The 15,610-nt window shown below is 39.2% G+C and overlaps 1 protein-coding gene across 4 annotated transcripts in view; it reads right to left on the minus strand.

Moving 5' to 3' along the window:
- The window catches only part of CORO1C (coronin 1C), a 74,161-nt gene that overhangs the window by 44,896 nt on the left and 13,655 nt on the right, over positions 1–15,610 (minus strand). For 2 of the 4 annotated variants that reach the window (XM_072723020.1, XM_025986630.2), the window contains exon 2: positions 1,744–1,943. In XM_072723020.1, the coding sequence (XP_072579121.1) occupies positions 1,744–1,938 (195 nt within the window). In that variant the 5' untranslated portion in view covers positions 1,939–1,943. Of the gene's footprint in view, positions 1–1,743; positions 1,944–5,536; positions 5,583–14,254; positions 14,286–15,610 lie in introns of all 4 variants that reach the window. The other 2 variants (XM_072723021.1, XM_072723019.1) reach the window with 2 other exon arrangements.

The following is a 15,610-nucleotide window of genomic DNA, read 5'->3' on the forward strand; positions in this document are numbered from 1 at the left end:
CATTAATAGAAGTCTCTGAGAGGTTATTAAAAACCATAGCCATCTCCTACAGTTCATGTTTAGAGGAATCCCAGACTGCTATCAACACATACTGGAGCCCAGTATACACCTAGAGTATCATTTCATGCAATCTTAATTTCAAGCATCACTTCATATTGTATCTAGGAACTTGGTTTTCTTTGCTTTAAACCAAAGCAGCACCTCATTATAAAACTATTTCAAAGTTGGCAAGAGACTAAAGTTATAGGAAGGATATCCATGTCCCACTAGGCTCCTCAGTTCCCAGACTCTGCCAATAAAAAGGTATGTTTGGGAATGCTTATCAAATTTGTTCCCTAAAGGTAAGATGGTCCTATTGTATAATATCACATCAATCTGGCCACTGAAGTAAAAATCAGATGTTAAAATAAGTCAGTCATGAGCATCCGAGAGGAAGTAAAATATAGGGGAACTGGGAGTTTTCCCAAGGGAAAAAAGTCAAAATATAATGGGAAACAACATTTTGACAGAAACTCACTTTACTGTAACCACTTTCAGAATCACACGGTCCATTATGACAAGATGTACCCCTAATATACATGGCTCAGACACATGGAGACCCAATGTTCTCGGCAGAGTGGAAACAGCTGTAATGTGACCCAACACCTGCATCCTCACCAGTACTGAGCCCTTATCATTAGAGCTCAGGACCTACCAAACTTATTTTCCTCCTAGAAGCCAACTAGAAAATGATTCTTTCCAGGCTCACTCTTTCTCTCTTCACACCCTCCGTCCCACCCTCCACTTATCTACCATCCTGGGATTTCCTGTTAAAGCAAATACTAAGCTTTATCTACAATATTCAAGAACAGTCAGAAATTCACAGATCTATGTTCTCCCCCATACTGGTGAGGGCTCTCTGGAAGAATAAAGTCAGGAGACTGGGAAGACCAATAAGGCTGAAGATCACATATTACAATTTTCAGTAAAGATCCTTTATTTCTACCACTTATTTGCATTGCTCAGATTCTATGCTGAAATTTAGTCTAGTCCATACTTGAAACCTGCATTGTTTGGGGACATCTTCTTAAGGTCTCATCCCACTTACCATTCAAAAAACCAAAAAGTCTCAGTCTTTATGACTTCACAGGAGGAGGAGAAGGAGAAGAAAAGAGGAGAAGAAGAGGAAGAAGATTAACTTAAAAATCTCTGCTCAGGTGCCTGGATGGCTCAGTCAGTTGAATGTCCAACTCTTGATTTTGGCTCAGGTTATGATCTCAGGGTCATGAGATCAACCCCTCATGAAGGGCTCTGAGCTAGGCATGGAGTCTACTTGAGACTCTTTTTTCCCCTCCCTCTCCCCTAACCCCCTCACAAGTGCATGTGCTCTCTAATAAAATCTTAAAAAAAAAAAAAATCCTGTTTACTTTAACAATTGCACTTTTGGGAAAAACTTTTGTGAAAAGTGGATGATTACTAAGCAAATCATAAAATGCCTGTGCCTGCCCATGCTCATAGATAGCATCGCTATAATAATCTCTTCATCCAGGGAAGGCACACCCAGAACAGAGTTCACCATTTTGTTTAATGATTCTGTTAGAGAAAAACTGATGTGATTAGTGAAGCATGTGGAACTAAACCTCAGTAACATCAGTCTAATGGTCTCCATAATCACACAATTCTTAGTAAACTGTCAATTCCCAAAGTCAATCTATTATAAAATAAATCAAGATTACCAAGAGAATAGTAAGTCAGTTTACTTACCTTGTGCAAAGGGAGCACAAGAAACGCTCCTCCCCCACTTGCTTCTATGATTATGGCAACAAATCTGGGATTGACAGCGCAAAAGGAACTATCCCAGGTCACTCGAGAAACCCGGATGTCATCATAACACTGGTCATTTTTCACTGCTTGTCCAAATACATGCCGAAACTTGCTCTGTCGTACCACTCGCCTCATTGTGTCTATGGAAGAGCAAAAAGTAGTACATTAATCCAAGAAGGGGGAAAAAAAATCAGAATGATACGGCATTTTGTCTACTCTCCTAAAAAGTAGCCAAATGGCAAATCCAAATTTCCTTTAGCAGCACATACCCAGAGAAAACTGCAAAATGCGTCAGGGAAAGAATTACAAAGAAATGAAAAATTCCTAATTCAAGATCCAGAAACTGCTCATCAGTTTTAATTTCAGGAGAAAGATCAAGACAAAGAATGAAAGAAAATTAGCCTTTCAGGGTTGGGTGGGGGAGCTGAAAGACAATTCACTCCAACCTTCTTCTTTAATAGATAAGGAAACTCCAAAGTGAAGTTATCTGGTGAATTTGAAGCTAAAGCAAATCCTCCACAAAAATTATGATACTCTGGCTTTTTCCTCAGTCTGTCAAGGTACTTTTTTCAGTATTTAAGCATTTTCCCCAGATACTGGCACTCTGCTGAGGACTGGTGCCTGCTTACGAGTGTTTCCATAAGACCGGCTACGTGTAGTGGCAAATTCAAGAGACATAAGCAACAATCTTTGTCTTCAAGAGCCTTCCGGAATAGGAATAATATCAGAGCAACGTAAAACAAGACTTCTGGTGCTAAGTGCTAACAGCAATCTAAGGCAACAGAAAGGTCAAAAGCCAGGTCTTAGAAGAGTAGCAAAGATTTAAATAAAAATAGTGTGATAAAAGTGCTACTATTTAGGATGACAAGAGGTCTAACTAGCATACTGGGCATATATTTCTTAAAGATTTTATTTATTATGAGAGACACAGAGAGAGAGAGAGAGAGGAGAGAGAGAGAGAGAGAGAGAGAGAGAGAGAGGCAGAAGACACAGTCAGAGGGAGAAGCAGGCTCCATGCAGGGAGCCCGACGCAGGACTCAATCCCGGGACTCCAGGATCACGCCCTGGGCCGGAAGGCAGATGCTCAAACACTGAGCCACCCAGGAGTCCCTCATATTGGGCATATTAGATAGAAGAAGCTAGAAGCAAGGTGCTGGCTGAACTATGGGAGTAAACCAGTCTGAGACAGTCCCAGAATGATTACGGCAGTAGTAGTCAGAGGAAAGGAAAAACTCAGGGAGGGGAAACAAAATCAGGATGGGTTTTCATGTCAGAGCTGATCATTCACCAGAGCTACTTCCCAAGTAAATAGGGGACTGGGGAAAGGGGAAGTGACACCAAGCTGCTGTTCCTGGGCTTCCTCATGGGTCACTTCAGACTCCAAATTCCACTAGGTATCCCAGAGACATGTGCATGAAAGCTTCATGGTTTGGGATCACCAGACCTCACCTAATCCAGGTTTCCTAGACTGCAGCCAATATAATTTTCCTGTCTGCTAATATGCAGGACATTCTGTTCATATTGGCTAGGATAGAAGGAGCCTAGAGAAGACAGAAGAGGAAATGGAACATGGTCAAACCTGCCAATTCAGCTGAAAACCAGTACTCCTGATCATCATGCACAGAGGAAAGCTAACACCTGTCTACTTGTGCCAAATAGGACACATGGTGGGCTGTTGCTAATTCCTTCCCTCTGATTGTCTTCTTCATGGCTCTGGGCCCACTGGTAAATGCAGAGGGAGATCATTTATATTTGCCAGAGCCTCCTTCTACCCTTCCAAGGCATGTGCAAAAGTGGCCTCTTTCCAAGCCTGGGGCATGTGGCTGGGCTGAGGCAACAAACGCTTGGCAGGCAGCTGAGCACCCGTGTTCCTCAGCCCAGCTGTTGCCAGACCTTTCCAGCTGACTACCAGGACCATACATTTAGAGTATCTGGTAGAAGAAGATGGCAAATGATTTGCTTCCACTTGGCCAGAGAGTGTTCATTTGTGAAACAGTATGAATATTTCTCAAACATGAATGGATAAGACAGCTTCCATGAGGTGGTGAAAACCAAAAGAAAAGAAAATCACATCCATACAAAAGTCAATGTACAACCAGCTGGTCTCAGGATCTACTTCCCTATACAACCATCTGTACAAGTTAGTAAAAACTGGAATCCCCACTGATATCTTCCAGTGAGTGTTCAAAAGTTAACAGAGAAGAAAGGAAGGATTGCACCGTATGTTAAAAAGAGTGAGTTGTTATTGTTATCTCATATATAAAGTTTTTACAGATTCAAAACATGAAAATCCCAAAAGAAAATTATACAAAGGATATGAAGAGGTAATCTACAAAAGAAATACAAATGAGGGACGCCTGGATGGCTCAGAGGTTAAGCACCTGCCTTCAGCTCAGGGTGTGATCCTACCTAGAGTCCTGGGACTCAACCCGCATTGGACTCCCTGCATAGAGCCTGCTTCTCCCTCTGCATATGTCTCTGCCTCTCTCTCTGTGTGTGTCTCTCATGAATAAATAAATAAAATCTTTTTTAAAAAATTACAAAAGATATTTATCTCCACTCTTTTCTGAAATCCTAATAAAATGCCAGTAAAGGAATAAAAGTAGGTAATATGAAACGACAAGAGAAAGAATGCTGGAAAGAAGCCTACAAAGGAGCAAATGTGGGGGTGCCTGGCTGGCTCAGTGGTGGAGAGTGTGGCCCTTAACCCAGGATTGTAAAAGTTCGAGCCTCACTTTGGGTGTACAGATTACTTAAAAAAAAAAATTTTTTTTTTAAAAAAGGAGTAAATGTGACAAGAAAATCTGGGAATACAGAATGCAATGTGACTGACTGAAATGTGAATGTTCTGCACTCAGTTGAGTGCCCCAGGAGGAGAGGCTCACAAAAGGATGCCTGCCAAGGCCCACTGCGAATCCCCAGAGCACTCAGAAGAAAAGCTGTATGTCTCTAGACAGGGATGTGGAAAACAGGCTGCAGAGAAAATTGACTAAAAGCCTACATTAAGAGCAGCTAGACATTCAGATACCTCCCTTCCAGTGCTGCACGATCACGCAATTGCCCCAAGCCAGCCTCAGCAGAAGCCAGGCTGTTGGCCCTGGATAAAACAACACCTAGCAGAGGTGAGCACAGGTATGAGCAGGTACCACTGACAATCTGGGTCTGTACAGTGAAGCCTTGGGCCCTTGCTCCTGGGGCTCCCAAAACAACTAGCTGCCAAGCCTGGATACCACTCACCCACTCTACAGGAAATGAGACCTCACCTGCCTCTGTGAGCTCTACCATTCAATGGGCCCTTCCACCCACACAAGGCATCAGGTCAGCTTTTTGTGCCTCCCCTGAATTGTGAATGGACATTTGAAGAGGACCTTTTTTTTTTTAAGATTTTATTTATTTATTCATGAGAGACACAGACAGAGGGAGAAGCAGGCTCCACGCAGGGAGCCGGATGCGGGACTCGATCCCAGATCTCCAGGATCACGCCCCGGGCCGAAGGCTGAGCCACCCAGGATGCCCCTGAAGAGGACCTTTAAGTAAAAAATGAAGACAATTTTTCCTCTTTATGCAAATAGGCTAGATACCATCTAATCTCACCAACAATATGAATATTAATATAAACATGTAAAGTGCTTTGAATGTCCTCATTGAAAGACATTATGTAAATCTGCTGGCTGATGTCCACATTAAAATACCTTTAAAAGTCATTTCTATATTACTCACAGTGACAACTTACTTTTATCCTGACCACATGGAGTCAAAATGATATACAGGTTCTTTCGCTACAAGCAAAGAGAAGAGTGTCAGTTACATAGCACAGTGAGAAAAGGCAGTAGTACTTATACAGCACTATGCTGAATGAGCCAGGTATGTCCAAGTGGAACTTGAAGGGCGGTGTGAGCCCATTCACATCCAAGGTCGAACCTGACCTGGGCTCAGCCGCCCACATATGGCACAGTTGCTTTTACTGCACACAATAGAGAAAAGCAATTAAGAGGGCAGGCTCCAGAGTCAGACAGCCTCCTGAGTGAGAAGCAGAGCTGTATCATTTGTTTCCTGGCCAAGATTCAGTATGGCAAGTTAGTGTCAGATTCTCTATCCGAAAATGGGTACAATACATATGAAGCTATTACTAAATAAGCACCTCATGTGGGGATTGTAGCAGGAGATTAACGTCAGAGCACCTTGTTTGGTTAGATACATAACTACGAGGTAAATGTCAGCTATTGTAACCATCCTAGAACTTGACATAAAGCCATTCGGATTAAGATCCCTGTTTTGCCATTTATTAGTGAATTATTTAACCTTTCTGAGCTTCAGTTTCCTCTTCTATAAAATTAAGGGAATGACACCTATAAGAAGAATTAAAAACATCTGACTAAGCCCAGGTCCAGATGGTTTCACCACTGAAGCCTATCAAACATTTAAAGAATACCAATTCTTCACAAATGCTTCCAAAGAACAGAAGAGGAGGGGACACTTCCAAACTAATTTTATGAGATTATTACTCTAATACCAAAAATCAAAGAAATATATCCCAAGAAAACAACACCAATATGTCTTATGAATACAGTTGCAAAAATCCTCAACAGAATACTAGATCAAACCTAGCAACCTATGAAAAGGATTATACACCATGACCAAATGGGATTGTTCTAGAATTGCAAGGCAGAGTCAACATATGAAAATCAAATAATGTAACATCAATTGAATAAAAACAAAATCAATCATCTCACACACATAAAGCATTTGACAAAATCCAACACTTTCATGATAAAAACCCTCAACAAAGTAGGAATACAAGAAAATTTCCTCAAAACAAAAACAAAACTTCCAAACAAGACAAAATTCCCACAGCTAACACAATTTTCAATGATGAAAGATGCTTTCCCTCCAAGATGGAGACGCAGACAACAATGTCTAATCTTACCATTACTATTCAGCAATGTGCTACAAGTTCTAGCCAAAGCAATTAAACAAGAAAAATAAAAGGCATTCAGGTTGTAAAGAAAGAAGTGAAACTATCTCTGTACACAGATGACATGATCTTACATATAGAAAATCCTAAGGAAGCCACCAAAAAACTATTAGGATAAGTTCAGCAAGGTTGCAGGATAAGAGATCAAAACACAAGAATCGACTATTTCTATACACTCCTAACAATCTGGAAATGAGGGACGCCTGGGTGGCTCAGCAGTTGAGCATCTGCCTTTGGCTCAGGGCGTGATCCTGGAGTCCCAGGATCGAGTCCCACATCAGGCTCCCTGCATGGAGCCTGCTTCTCCCTCTGCCTATGTCTTTCTCTGTGTCTCTCATTAATAAATAAATAAATTTTTTTAAAAAAATGGATCAAAGACATAATCATAAAAGAATTAAAACTATGAAAGTCTTAGAAGAAAACAGAAGTAAATCTCCATGATCTTGAATCTGACAAAGGATTCTTAGATATGACACAACCAAGCACAAGCAACAAAATAAAAAGTAGATAAACTGGATTTTCTCAAAGTTAAAAACCTTTGTGCTTCAAAAGATACCATCAAGAAAGTGAAAAGACAATCCACCAGAATGCAAGAGATTTTTTGCAAATCATGTATCTGATAAGGCACCTGTATCTAGAATACATAAGAATTCCTACAATTCAATTAGAGAAACTTAGTATATGTATTCATAAATATGTGAAACTTTCACCACAGATTTTAGAACATTTTCATACTTTAGAAACTCTGTACTTGTTAGCTCTAACGTTTTATTCCCCTGTGTCATCTCCCCTCCCCCAACCCCTACTAAGCAACCAAAACTGAATTCAATTTAAAAGGGAACAAAGAAATTGAATAGATTTTTTCAAAGAAAATATACAAATGTCCAATAAGCACATGAAAAGATACTAGACATCATTAGTATTAAGGAAATGTAAATCACTACCACAAAGAAATACAACTTCATGCCCCACTAAGACGGCTAAAATCAAAAAGAGAATAACAAGTGTTGAGGATGCAGAGAAATGAGAACCTTCATACACTGCTAGTGAAAAATATAAAATGGTAGAGCTGTTCTGGAAAGCATTGGTGGCAGTTTTTGAAATGATTAAACAGTTACCATAGATCCCAGAAATTCACTCCTAGAAATATACCCTAAAGAACTGAAAACAGGTATTCAAGTATCTGTACATGAATGTTCTTAGCAGCATATTCACAATAGCCAAAGGGTAGAAACAACCAATAGGCTGGATACCCTTCAGATGAATGGGAAAACAAAATGTGGTGTACAGTTAAGTATTATTTAGCAATAAAAAGGAATGAAGTAGTAATATATGCTACAACTTGGATGAACCTTAAAATTATGCTGATATAATCACAAAATCTCAATCCCCAAAGTCTACATAGTATGATTCCATTCACACTGAGGTCCAGAATAGGCAAATTGACAGATATAGAAAGTAAATTAGTGGTTGCTTTGTAGGGGGTAGGGGAAGGGAGATGACAACAGGGGAATAAAATGTTGCAGCTAACAAGTACGGAGTTTCTTTCTGAAGTATGAAAATATTCTAAAATTGACTGTGGTGATAGTTTCACATATTTGTGAATATGTATACTAAAAACCATTGAACTGTATGCCTTAAATGGGTGAATTGTATGGTATGTGGATTACAGTCGACCCTTGAACAACATGGGTTTCAACTGCATGGGTACACTTGCTGATTTTTTTTTCCAATACATACAGTACAGGACTGTAAATGTATTTTCTCTTCCTTATAATTTTCTTAGTAACACTTTCTTTTCTCTAGTTTACTGTAAAAATGCAGAATATAACATATACAAAATACATGTTAATTGACTCTATTCTTGGTAAGGATTCTGGTCAACGGTAGGGTGTTAATAAAGTCTTTGGGGAGTCAAAAGTTATATACAGATTTTTGACTGTGCAGGGTGTCACTGCCCCTAACCTCCATGTTGTTCAAAAATCTACCCTATATTTCAACAAGATGTTTTTAAAAATATCTGTCAAGTGGGATGCCAGGGTGGCTCAGAGGTTGAGCATCTGCTTTTGGCTCAGGACATGATCCAGAGTCCCACATCAGGCTCCCTGGAGGGAGTCTGCTTCTCCCTCTGCCTGTATCTCTGCCTCTGTGTGTGTCTCATGAATAAATAAATCTTTTTTTTTTTAATTATGTTCTCCTCATAAATACCTCAGCATGGTACTTACTATACTTCAATTTCCCCTCAAAGGAAAAAAAAAAGACCTATCTCAACTTCTCAACTCCCCTGCATTTTTTTAAGGATTTTATTTATTTATTCATGAGAGAATAAATAGCACATCTTATCAATTCATCTGTTGAAGGACATTTAGGTTGTTTCCAATTCTTGGCTATTATAAATAATGCTATAATGAACATGAGGATAAACACCCAGAAGTGGAATTGTTGGATCATAAGGTAATTTTACTTTTAATTTTCTGAGGAACTTCCATAGTGGCTGCATAAATTTACACTTCCACAAAGATTTCTAATGAGTTGATAATATACTCCTGTTTTTGCTTCAAATAAAGAAAATCTAAAAGCTGACTACTGACATTCCCAATGCTTAACAGTTTATCTAAGGAAGCAAAACACACACACACACACACACACACACACAAAATTTTCTTTACATGTTGGGTCATCATCTTAACCAAGAACAAGCTGTTAAAAATAAGGTCTATCTCTATAGTTTAGGGACTTATTTTAGTTTTTAAAGATTTTACAAGTAATCTCTAGACCCAACATGGGGCTTGAACTCAAAACCCTGAGATCAAGAGTTACATGCTCTACCGACTGAGCTGCCCATGTGGCCCAAACTTATTTTATAAGTGTTAGAGGAAAGTTTGCTAAAAATCATACTTAGAATAAAATTTGCATCTTACAGCCAGTTAATAATCTTCAACCTCTACGAGAGTGTAGTCTTCTGGTCCTGCCAAGCTACACACCTAGAAAATTTATTCCATAGGCCATACAAGAAATGTGTTGGGTGTTAGGATGAAAAAATGTAGACAAGACAGGGTGTTTATACTGTAATGGTACCAAATAAAATACACTCAACACACCTGAGTAAATGTTACTACATTTTCTCTATTCTCTACTTCCATCGATCTCATAAAAAATGACCACAATTTTGACATTTTCCTGTTTATTGAGAAGTTATCTGTTTAAAGATTCCAGCAGATGTATTTCTATGGTTCATATGAAAGGAAACACATCCTGCTAGGAACACATACAGGAAAACCCCTACTAGTAGTAAAATCCTGCCCAGCACATTTACTGAGACTACTCCAGAGCATCAATTACTCCAGTGCTCACAGAGTGTTCCCTAGCCAGCAACAACTGCAGGAAGACTCCAGAATATCCCAACAGGGAAAGAGCATGTTCCCTCTAAGTTGTTGCTTTAATGGCAGGCATTTTTCAACATGGGAGAGATTGGATGCATTATTTAAGAGAAACTGACAAGTAAGATCGCAGATGAGGATATGTCCTAAAATCAGCTTTTAAATGGCAATACAAAAAGTTAAAACTGCTTTTAAGAATGTCAGAGTTCATTCTAGAATATGTACGCTTACAGAGAATACACATCCAGAGTTCATTCTGGAATATGTAAGCCTATGTAGAATACACATTCACAAGAGAGCACACATCCAAAGCAAATATGGGAGGTGCTCCGATTAAATACAAAAATTCAACATTCATCATTTCTGGATATGAGATGGCTGAGCTGTTTTTAATTTTCTTTCTTTTTTTTTTTTAATTATTTAAGATTTTATTCATCCATTCCTGTGAGACAGAGAGAGAGGGGCAGAGACATAGGCAGAGGAAGAAGCAGACTTCCTGCAGGGAGCCCAGTACAGGACTAGATCCCAGGACCCCGAGATCACGACCTGAGCCAAAGGCAGATGCTGAGCCACTGAGCCACCCAGGCATCCTGTTTTATTTTTTCTTAAACAAAAATCTACCAGTGACACTAGAATTCATCTGACAAATCATTTTCACTGCATCCAATTCCTTAATTAACAGATTCATATGTGACATGTTCCAAGAAAAAAAAAATATGCCTAATTTACCTACTTTAATAGAAGTTGTTTTAAAAAAGAAGAAAAAAGGGGCGCCTGGGTGGCTCAGTGGTTGAGCGTCTGCCTTTGGCTCAGGTTGTGGTCCTAGGATCTAGTCCCAATTCAGGCTCCCTGAAGGGAGCCTGCTTCTCCCTCTGCCTGTACCTCTCTATGTCTCTCATGAATAAATAAAACCTTTAAAAATAAATAAATAAGAATTTTAAAAAGGAAGAAAAAAGGCCACATGCAACATTTCTTCAAAAGCACAACAGAAAGTCAGATACACAACAGACCTCATTACACAGCAGCTACGGCTCAAAGAGATGTGAACTCCCCTAATGACACTGAGGTGCTGGGGAAAAAATGGTTTTTCTCTAGAAAAATAGCTGACCACTTAAGAGAACTGACTACAAGTATGGAACAACCTTGATGTTGGTTCAATTTATTATGACATCAAGAATGGTAAGAACAAAGGGGGAAAATTCATCCTTATTCCTGCCTTCCAAGTAGTTTCCTTCCATTACCATTATTCATCCAGGTAATAGGCAGAATGCCAAGAAGGAGGCATTAATTATAAATGTGCTTTGTTTCAATTCAATGATCCATTATCATTTTAGTTTTTAAATCTTTCCAAGAATAAGAGAAAGAAAGAAAGAAAGAAAGAAAGAAAGAAAGAAAGAAAGAAAGAAAGAAAGAAAGAAAGAAAAGAAAAGAAAGAGAAAAGAAAGAAAGAGAGAAAGAGAAAGGGGGGGAGGGAGGGAGGGGAAGGGCAGGGCAGACACACACGCACAAATAAGATCCACCAAGAAGCATCCAGGCTCACTCCTCACAGCAGCCTGGAGTGGAAAAGGTTTCAAAGCTCATCAATTCCAGGCCCTTCATTTTCGGCACAGAAACATTATGTGACTTGACCAAAGATAAAAGACTTTTCTGGAGAGACACAATGACCTTGAACCACTAAGTACAGGCCAGTTCAACCTTCTACCCCCATGAACTTTCATACTTTTTCAATGATAAACTCCCCATCACACATGCAATTTGGCTTTCCCACATCAGCCAATAATGCCACTCAGAGATCTTTTGTGGGGGTGCTGCTTCGACAGTTCAAGGTTCCACATAGCCTGCTTGTGTAATTTAAGTATGAAACTGCATTTGCTCACATTTTATAAAATATAGAAACTGGCTGTAAACATTCAAAGACAGAGAGACAAACAGCATTAAATATGCCAAAAGAAGCAAATCTTTACTTCTGATTGAAAACCCTTAGGCTTAATGCCAGAGGACTATGCACTCTATTGTCTAAGAGAACAGCACAAAAAGACATGGGTAAAAAGCTAGAAATCTCTATCAAGGACCATTTCTCAAAGGTGAGGTAAAATGAACAGGTTTGTACTTTTTAAAGCTTTCTAAGCAAAGAACTCTTTCATCTTTTGCAATTTTGTATTCATTTTACCAACTTGCTTCGGCTCAGGGCCTGATCCCTAGATCTGGGATCAAGTCCCACATCAGGTTCCCTAGGAGGAGCTGGTTTCTCCCTCTGCCTGTGTCTCTGCTTCTCTCTCTGTGTCTCTCATGAATAAATAAATAAATCTTAAAAAAAAAAAAAAAAGTAATCAGCATATGAACAGCAAAATACCAACATATAAAGGTCCCAAATTCAAAAACTAAAAATTTTCAAATTAACTCTCTCTTGCACTAGAGAAACTCATTATTAACTAAAAGATGCACTCACTAATAGGACCTGTAACTCACTTAAGATATAATAAGTAATGACATTACAGAAATATTACAGTTGCTAAATCATGAGATTATAAGGTTTTAGAGGTCATCTCTGGCTCTTCAATGACAGAAATATATTTTTATTATTGCACCATCAAAATAAGCAGATTCTTTTCCTACGATCATATGCAAAGATAATCTGTTTACTATCCCTCATACTCTTCCAATTTGCTGCTTATCACCAGCATCTTCTTAAATACAACCACCTCTCCCCATCCTGGAGCTTTGAAAAAGAATTGCGTGAGAAACCTCCATCACAGAGACAGAGAGGCAGGCCCCCTACCTGCCAGAACACTATGGATCAGATTCGAGGCTGCGCCATCTCCCTCAAGTGCACCACAGGAGACTAATCTCAGAAGCTGAACCTCTTCTCATCAAAGAGCCAAATTAATCCCAAGAGTTCTCATATCAACAGCAGAACTTTTACAAACATGACTGACCCAGCAATCTCACTTAAAAAATTAATGATGAATGTGTTTTGAAATACTCTTTCTATACCAATGACCTACTTCTCTTATCAACAACTGGTAAAAAGCACACCATGTATGACTGTTCAAACTTGTTAAGTCTGTTTCTACCGCTTAGTCAGATGGAGTTACTCTTGGTATAAAATTCTAACAATTCTTTGCCATTATACTTGTACTCGGAAATGAAATTACTGGACTCCCAGATCTTTTGGGGGTCTTTAAAAGACATTTTTGGGACACCTGGGTGCCTCTGCAGTTGAGCATCTGCCTTTGGCTCAGGGCGTGATCCCACAGTCCCAGGATCAAGTCCCACATCAGGCTCCCTGCATGGAGCCTGCTTCTCCCTCTGCCCATGTCTCTGCCTGCCTCTCTCTTATTGTCTCTCATGAATAAATAAAATCTTAAAAAAAAAAAAGACATTTTTATGAACATTCTCATAGGGCTGGTCATAGGCAAAACTAGCAATGTCAAAAGACAAAGTAATCACCTTTCACTGAATAATCTGTCTTCCCTTTTTAATACCCTATACCCTGGGCGGTAAGTAAACATATACTCCTGACAATGTTTCAAGGGAACAGAGAGACAAGGAAAACTGGCTTAGATGTAAGACACAAGTTTATCCTGACATAGTCCCTTAACCACTAAATTATTTTTGTACTATGGTTGTTGGTTTCTTCATCTATAAAATGGACAACTAACAAAAGATGTTATTCTAGAGATCCTATTATAATCTAAAGCCTACAAGTGGATATGAAATGTTTCTTTCACTGGGATCCAGTCCACAACCCATAAAAGACACACAATTCACTGAGAATTCAGTTACTAGCACTCACAGGGTTATACACACAGCACATACACTCAACTGTGAATGCTGAGTAGGTCTTTAATCCTTGTCATTCATCATGCATTTATTCAAGTATTTATTAATCTTTGACCACATGCTTGGCATCATGCTAGACATGGCAGACAATAGTGAGCAAGGAGACTGGCCCTAGCTCTCATGCAGCTTACAATCTGCTGGAAGAGATGCATCATAATCAAATAGTCCCAATACTATTAATGTGCTGCTGTGACAAATGTTGGGACACAGAAAGTGCACCCAGAGGGAGTCAAAAACCAGGGCGAAGAATTACCTCTTAGTAGTAGCTCCAAAGAGCCTTCTCTCTGCAAGTAGTGTTTGAAAGAAAAAAAAAAAAAATTAGGGGAAAAATTCAAATTACTTATTGTACCTTTTCATATTAATAACTAGACTCATGGGGGATCAAGACCTCCACTCTTGAGGAAAAAACATCATACATCCCATCTCACCAATAAAATGAAAATACCTCCAGGGAAGTGAGACAAACAAATAAAGCACTCTTTGAGGAGGAAACAGTTGGGTTAAGTATTTTGGGAGTGAATATTCCATTACAAGAAGCTTTTAGTAGCCTCAGCTGGCAAAACTGTAACACAATCCTCCCATTTCTATTTTCATTCCAAACTGTATGAAAATTTGAAAAGAAAATCGTAGTCAATTCTTTATGTTAAATTAATTGGACTATATAATAGTAACTAAAAGAGAAATTGTATATGCCTCAAAAGAAAGTAGAAAGAATCCTCTTTAAAGCATTTTGAGTAGAAGACTAGCAGAAAGATAGGGGGCTTTCCATCCCTCATATTCTTTTAAAAGACAGCATTTATAATAGACAAGCAAGAAAACTACATTTATAGTAGTAATCTCTAAAAACTGCCAGAAATACATACATACACAAATGCAATTACAAAACATTTTTTTTTTCTTAAAGGTAGGCTCTATCCCAGCATGGGGCTTGAACTCATGACTATGAGAGCAAGGACTTCTCTGGACGCCTGGGTGGGTGGCTCAATCAGTTAAGTGTCTGACTCTTGATTTCTGTTCAGGTCAGGGTTGTGAGACAGAGCTACAGCAGGCTGCACACTGGGCATGGAGCATGCTTAAGATTCTCTCCCTCCCCACCTCTCTGTGCGTGTGTGCGTATGCTCCCTTGCTCTCTCCGTCGCCCTCTTTAAAAAAGAAAAAAAAAAGTTGCATGCTCTACCAACTGAGCCAGCCAGGAGCCCCTACAAAGCAATTCTTATGATCGTTTATCATAACTACAAAACAATTCTTTCTTTGTAATCACATATCACAATTACAAAACAATTTTTTGTGATCATGCATCACTAATATACCTAGAGTTTTCAAATTTTAATCCTGCACCAATGAACCCCCAAATGACCCAACAGTTGAAATGGTACACAATATGGCCTATCTTACTATACCCAGTTCTTGTCAATTTTCTCAAGTCAAATGAATGCAAACAAACAAACAAACAAACAAAAATGAATGCAAACACATTAAGATCTTGGAGCCCAGGAGCTCCTGAAAAGGGCTGAGAGCTGTCTGTGATTACCCTGGGGCTGGCCTGGAGTCCCTTCAGGGTCCACTAGGGACACTTAGCAGTCAGTCAATGCATTAAAGGACAAGAAAC

This window comes from Vulpes vulpes, chromosome 10 (genome assembly GCF_048418805.1).
Source record: "Vulpes vulpes isolate BD-2025 chromosome 10, VulVul3, whole genome shotgun sequence".
Taxonomy (NCBI): domain Eukaryota; kingdom Metazoa; phylum Chordata; class Mammalia; order Carnivora; family Canidae; genus Vulpes; species Vulpes vulpes.